Genomic DNA, 7,500 nt, shown 5'->3' with positions numbered 1-7,500 from the left:
GGGGACGGGCGCAGGAGGGGGTCGGGGTGAATGGTGTCCATGCTGCCCCCAGAAAACTGAAGCTCTTCAGGTAGGCGTTCCGGCAAGGAGTAAGGGTGGTCGGACCCCGCGAAGAAGGCAGGGTTGGGGATCTGTGGATCGGTACGTAAAATAAAAATAAAATTAAAATAAAATAAAAAAAAGAAAGAAAGAAAAGAGAATGGATGATCAACTGCAGTCAGTATCTTGTGTGTGTGTGTGTGTGTGTGTGTGTGTGTGTGTGTGTGTGTGTGTGTGCACAGTGACAACTGAAGACAGATGGGGCATGGATAAACTGAATTGAAGAAGCATCATACACAATCACGCACGCACCCCCCCCCCCCCCGTCTCCTCCCCCCAGACCTAACAGACCTGTGACATATCAGACCTGACATGATATAACAGACCTGTGACATAACAGACCTGTGACATAACAGACCTGACATGACATAACAGACCTGTGACATAACAGACCTGTGACATAACAGAACTGACATGACATAACACACCTGTGACATGACAGGCCCGTGACATGACAGGCATGTGACATGACAGACATGTGACATGGCAGACCTGTGACATAACAGACCTGTGACATAACAGACCTGTGACATAACAGACCTGTGGCATGACTCAACATACCTGTGATATGACATAACATACCTGTGGCATGACATAACAGACGACCTGTGACATAACAGACCTGTGACATGACTCAACATACCTGTGACATGACATAACAGACCTGTGACATAACAGACATGAGGCATAACAGACATGTGGCATATCAGACCTGTGACATAACGAACTAGTGACATAACAGACCTACACAGACCTGTGGCATAACGGACCTGTGACATAACGAACTTGTGGCATAACGGACCTTTCGACATATCCGGCCTCTCCCTATATCCCATTCCTTGAGACCCGCCCCCCACCTCAACCCCTACCCCCAAACAACAACAACAACAACAACAAACAAACAAACAAACAAAACAAAACAAAAACGACAACAAAAATCCCCGAACGACCCCCACCCACCTGTTTCCGCTTGGCCAGCAGCGGAGGATCAAAGTAGGCCCTGTACTTGGGCTCCTCTATCAGCTTGCACTTCCGGGGACTGACGAACGCCGGCCACAGGGGCCTGGAGTCGGTCTTCGCGGTCCTCTGCGTCCCCTCTCCGGGCACCTTCAGGCGTCGGCGTGCCCGCCCGTGGAAGATCTTGGAGTTCATGTGCCTCAGGTCCATGAAGTAGAGAGGCGTGGTCGCTCCCCCGTTCCTGAAGGTCACTCGGAGCCTGCCTAGCAAAGCCACCGGGTTTTGGGTCGGGCTTGACGATTCATCTCCGGGGGTCGGGGTGTGCCTTGTGGTGTGGCTGTCAGCACGGTGAGGTCCCTGAGAATCCGTGTCGTGGCTTTGTCCCGTGGTTTTGCTGCTCTCTGGGTCACAGGGGGTGTCGTTCGTCGTGTGAGTGTCCTCCCTTTCTTCTTCATCTTCGTCCTCGTCCTTGGTGTCATCGTCATCTTTCTCGTGCCTGCCATGACGACGAGGAAGTATCAGAGCGGAAGTGGCGATTTCTCCAGCGACGAGTTTCTCCTGAATCTCCCTGGGAGTCAGGTCCGGTCGTGCTCTGCGGACCAGGGCGGAGGAAGTCACGTGTTTTTCGTCAAGGTTGAGGGGCGGCAACCCCGTCTGCATCCGGGAGCTGACCACAGACTCGGCGCGCAGTTTCCGGCAGTCTCGGCAGACCCCAGCCTCTGTGGTGAGAAAGAGACGTTTTGATTGACGTTGTGTAGATGAGATTATGATTGTTATTGGCCTTTGGTGTTTTGAATGCTTCGTGAAACTTCAATAGGTATGTGTCAATAGTTTCATCCGTTAAAATGGGATTGAGGAATGGAGCGGGGAGGGTTGGAGGGGTGTGGGGGGTATTGGTTGGTTACCTAGTGGTGGTGGTGGTGGTGGTGTGTGTGTGTGTGTATGTGTGTGTGTGTGTGTGTGTGTGTGTGTGTGTGTGTGTGGATGGAGAGGAATTGCGTGTACATAAAATTCACAGTTTGGCGCAAGTTACAAAGAATTATTGCGTATCATTATTGTCGTCACTGTTTTTGTTTTTCTTATTGATATGATAATACCTACTTGTATGTTTCACGTGTGCTTGTTCTGTTTGCGGTTTGTTTTTTGTTTTTTAGCGATAAATGTTTAGGGAGACATTCAGGTCTGTCTTTTCGCCCTCACAACTGGCCTGCCTTGAGTGGACTTGTCTCTGTGATAAACCTACCTCTTCCTTCAGTTCTGGAAGACTCGGACCCCCTGGGAGCAGACCCCGAAAACCCAGCAGGCATAGTCTGTGATCTGCTGAGGAGCAGCCTGCAAGGACATCACTACGTTATCAGTGTTCCTCTGAGGTGTCTTGACATTGTGATTGAATAATACTATTACTGATGATGATGGTGACGATGACGATACTAATACTAATAATGATAATAGCAATGATGATGATGGTGATAAAGATGATAATAATAATAACTGCACAATTACTACCACTACTACGACTGTTGTTGTTGTTGCTGCTGCTGCTGCTACCACCACGGACACTCCTACGAACGCTACTACTGATAGCAGTAATGACAATGATAACGATAGTAACAACAGTACACTTATTTCGCGCTTTCAGATCTCTCAAAGTGCTTTGCGACAACACGTCAGTCACACACGAAGCTCACAAGAACACACACAACCACACACACGTACACACACACACACATACGTGCACACGCATGCACGCACACACATATGCACGCACACGCACAAACACGCACACACACGCACGCACGCACACGCACGCACGCACACACACACGCACACACACAAACAGGCGCACTCGCGCGCGACCTATACAATCTATTTCTATTTTAGAAGAATTTGTGGGAAACAAGTACAATAATGAATTAAAATGTTTCATCACGCTGATGACTCAACGTGTGTTTTGATAAATGATTCAGACACAGTTGGGTGTTACTGTTTTTTTTGTTATTGTTGTTTGTTTTTTTATATTCAAAACAAACTAAATCATTAAAAAAAAGAAAAAAGAATGAAATAACTATATAAAACCACGAATAAATAGGCCTAAATAAACTAATGAATGGATGACATAGAGAAAATATGAAACACCACAACGAATAAATGTAAAACCAGGCATCGCTTCACACCAGAAAGGATTGAACGAGTGGCAATGAATAAAAAAATAAAAAAAAAAAAAACCTCACACTCCCCTGTCCTTTGAAATTTGTCATAATCATTCTCTGAGCTACATATAAAGTGTAAAAAAAATTGGACAGTAAAAAAAAAAAAAAAAAAAAAAAAATCTAAAGCATGTAGGCCTTTACGTCTTTCTTCAGTTTGGGTTGTTGTTTTTGTTTTGTTTTTCTTTTTTAACACTTTCTTCCGATGTGATGTATTGTGTCTGTATCGTTTGGCGCTACCTTTTCGTACATTGTAAAACAACAACAAAAAGTAAACAGCGAATAATTATTGAAAAGAACAAATATACAAACAAACAAAACAGCAACAACAATTAACACACCCTTGTTTGTAGTCAGTGCTGCAGGTACCACAGTCGACGAAGCTGCTGCAGCAGCAGTAGTTGTAGTTGTTGTTGTTGTTGTTGATGGGGCGGAGAAGAGGCTTGAAGGAGATGCGTACGTTGCGAACAAAGCCGGGGGGAGGGGGGGCAGCACTCTCCTCCCTCTCCCCCTCCCCCTCCTCCTCCTTATCTTCCTCCTCCTCTTCCTCCTTCTCCTTCTTCTCCAGTGTCTCCGCCTGCTTGCCCAGTCTTCGTCACCTCACGTGATGGGCTCGCGCTCTTGTCGGGGCCGGTCTGTGATTGGCGGGAAAAAAATAACCAATCAGAGGCTAGTAGCAGGATTCTGTGCGTTACCTTGGTGTCGACCCGAGACCGGGTCAGTGTGTGATTGGTAGGTCAAATACCAATAAAAGACCAGTTAATTGTACTGAGAAATTCGTTTCAAATTCCGACCTCCATCTAACCAGTCCCCCTCCCCCCCCCCACCCCCACCCCCACACGACTCATTAATAATAATAATAATTTATTTTTATATAGTGCTATAATACAAACATAAGCAAACTCTAAGCACTTGACAACCCAATACCTAAAGTGAAACAAGAAGCATATAAAAAGTTGTAGAAACATAAAACAGAATCATTAATTAAAAACACAATGCATAAAACTCACAAAGTAACATACCCTCAATACTACAACTGTTACACTCCAACACTCACACACACACACACACACACGCGCGCGCGCGCGCGCGCACACACATGATTAAACGGCTGAGATAACAGCAATTTTCACTTAAAATACATACATGTAAAAAGGAGCATAATTGTAATCTGCATGCCATAGATTTTGTAAAAATTCTAAAATAAAGTTTTGGATAGAAAAGGTAAAAGGGGTAAAAATCGGGTCATTCTCCCTGTCGAACCACACCACCACCATCCGTCTACCAACCCCCATTCTCTCTACTCACCCATCACACACACACACTGCTATGGGCCTGGGACAACAGTACTATTTGAGTTATGACAAGTAATTTTTTAAGAGATAAGTTTTAAGATTTGCTTTAAAGGAAGATAGATGAGTTGTTTGGCTGAGAGCAATAGGCAGAGAATTCCAAGTTGTTGGGCCGAAGACGGAAAAATGACCTCTTTCCACAGGAGTTAAGTAAGTATCGGGGAACAGTTAGCTGGAAGGAATTCATTCCCCTCCCCCTCCTCCTCATCTAATCGATAACACTCGATCGATACTCTAACAAAATGTCTACAATCACCAGTATGTGTGACGGGACATTAAATAAAATTCATCATCATTATTCTGTCTTCTTTTTTCTGGTGACTGGTTGGATGATTAGGAATCAGAGAGTGCCAGAATTATTCTGTCCCCTTATCTGGAGATGGGATGGACAGTAACGAGTCAGAGACTACAAGCATTATTCTATATGAATGTGCATGGTAAGATGCTGCTTTGGACTCGCTGATCTAAAAATAGGTGGATCCACCCACTTTTGAATCAGAGTTTTTGCACTTCTTTTATCAACAAGCGACTACTTGATTGAATGCAGACAGTGTAAGACCATCACACCAACAGTTAAAAACAATAGCCCTGAGTATCATAGACGGAAGAGCCTGGTGTGGTCGTAACCCGCTACTGACTGTGTGTAGTATGGAACTGACCAATGGTGTAGTTCGGTCAACGTAGGCATTTTGTCACGTGTAACTGTCAAAAAGAACCAAGCAATGCAACTGGCACCAGGACAGATTCCCTGGCTGCTTGACTGGCTAACTGAGTGATAGCTGACGACCTTACTGGCCGGTTTACCCCATTAAATGAGTTCTGAGTTGTGAGTTCACTCACCACTGTGTGACCCGGGGCCCTGAAGGCTGCAGTGTTCGATCTGGAAGCCAGGACCGACTCCCTGCCCACCACCGTTTTCTGCCTCTGGGCCAGCACCAGGTGGCGCGCTTCCAGCGACGTGCGCATGCGCGTCCGTTCTGCCAGCTTGTACACGTCATCGATGCTGAGGAGCGGCGATCTCTGAGAAGCTCTGGCGGAGTGCGCAGACGCCACGCGCATGCTCAGAGAGGCCGCGTCGGGAAGCACGGTCGAGGGAACTTTGTGGGCCTCGTTGCTGTCGTGAGGGGGGAACCTGCAAAGGACGGGAATGGGTAGGCAGGCAGGTGTACAGGACTTAGATCAGGGAAGGTTCTTCTTCTTCTTCTTCTTCTTCTTCCTCGTTCGAGGGCTGCGACTCCTACGTTCACTCGTGTGTACACGAGTGGGCTTTTACTTGTATGACCGTATCATCATTCGTTTCCTGTGTCATTCAATCAGTTTTCAGGCTCGCACACATACACACTCAGACAGACATGTAACATTTTACGTGTATGACCGTTTTGTTTATTTACCCCGCCATGTAGGCAGCCATACTCTGTTTTTAGGGGATGTGCATGCTGGACATGTCCTTGTTTCAACAAATCACCGAACGCTGACATGGAGTACGGGATCCCGAGTGTGCGTATTAGGTATTCTGCGTGCGGGTTCAGGCACTGGCAGGTCTGCACATAAGTTGACCTGGGAGATCGTAAAAATCTCCACCCTTAACCCACCTGGCGCCGTTACCGAGATTCGAACCCGGGACCCTCAGATTGAAAGTCCAACGCTTTAATCACTCGGCTATTGCACCCGTCTGGGAGGGTTTAAAGCGGCGGAAGGAGAGGATTGGGCCCCGCCTTCCTTCCTGTTCCATTCCCTGGACACAGTGATAGTAACAACATCAACACCAATAACAATGATAATGATGATCATGATTCCAACCATAATCATAATGATAAAAAGAGTAACAACAACAGCAGCAACAGCAACAACAATCATCATCGTCATCAACACTTGTGTTCAGTGGGTTTTATCACCCAAAAGAGCTCAGAGCGCTTTACATGTACAAAAACACTTTAACTATAACTGACAAAATAAAACCAATTTAAACACGAACTTTAAATTCCACATGAATGGCTGTAATAGGTGCAGGACACTTCATCTTCTTCAACGTAAGCATGTGTGTCCGGCTTCGCTGGAATGCCTGTGTAGAACATACATGGGCAGTGTGGAGAAGTATATGGAGGCTTACTCAAGGGACTGATTCACAGCAGTTTCAGTTTCTCGAGACGGTGTCACTGCCTTCGGACACATCCATGATTATGCGCTGCAACCCATTGCTAGTCAGTGCATACATGTATATTTGCGTGTCTCTAGACTTGTTCCGCAGAATTTTGCCAGCGGAGAAACCTTTAGTCGCCGTGGGTTCTTTTCCAGTGCATCAGGTGCTTGCTGCACACGGGTCCTCGGTTTATCGTCTCATCCGAATGACTGGACGCTCTGACCATCATTAAGGCCAAGCTGCAGAACAAGTGGAAGCAGCAGCATCCACGCCACAACAAAGCAGACCCGTACCACCTGCTGACTCGTCGAGAGCAGGTAGCCATTTTCGGGCTCAGGACAGGCCACAACCGCCTGAAACACCACCTATACACGAAACACCGTATCGGCGACACAGTGCCCTTGCAGAACCGGCAGCCAGACAACAGAACATCTGCTGCAGTCCTGCCCGCTCCACCAAGCGCTCCGAGAGAAAACCTGGCCCGACCCAATCCCAGCACCCTGGAAGCTCTACGGAGGACTGGAGGACCAGCGACGTACTGCCGCCTTTGTCTGATAAATGACGAACGAGACAACTGGACGCTCTGTTTGATTTTCTGGTTAAACGTGGGTAGAAAGGGTGAGGGCGGGAATCGAACCCAGACCCTCACGGACACTGTACTGGCGAATAAGCGTCTTAACCATTCTGCCTCCTTCCTCCTGCTCAGCAACTGTGGGGAGCACATATTTTAGTCCGCAAGCCCGAG

General features: G+C 47.1%; 1 protein-coding gene across 1 annotated transcript in view; it reads right to left on the bottom strand.

The window, feature by feature from the left end:
* Positions 1–7,500, bottom strand: part of LOC143297683 (uncharacterized) — a 21,325-nt gene that overhangs the window by 115 nt on the left and 13,710 nt on the right. Inside the window, exons 2-6 of the mRNA XM_076610103.1 lie at positions 5,456–5,747; positions 3,605–3,777; positions 2,300–2,388; positions 1,060–1,775; positions 1–131 (exon numbers count right to left, since the gene is read on the bottom strand). The exon at positions 1–131 is cut by the window's left edge and continues 115 nt beyond it. Coding sequence (XP_076466218.1) covers positions 1–131; positions 1,060–1,775; positions 2,300–2,388; positions 3,605–3,777; positions 5,456–5,747 — 1,401 coding nt within the window. The remainder of the gene's footprint in view (positions 132–1,059; positions 1,776–2,299; positions 2,389–3,604; positions 3,778–5,455; positions 5,748–7,500) is intronic.

This window comes from Babylonia areolata, chromosome 23 (genome assembly GCF_041734735.1).
Source record: "Babylonia areolata isolate BAREFJ2019XMU chromosome 23, ASM4173473v1, whole genome shotgun sequence".
NCBI lineage: Eukaryota > Metazoa > Mollusca > Gastropoda > Neogastropoda > Buccinidae > Babylonia > Babylonia areolata.
The sequence above is the reverse complement of the archived record's forward strand: the minus strand, read 5'-3'. Positions and strand labels throughout refer to the sequence as shown.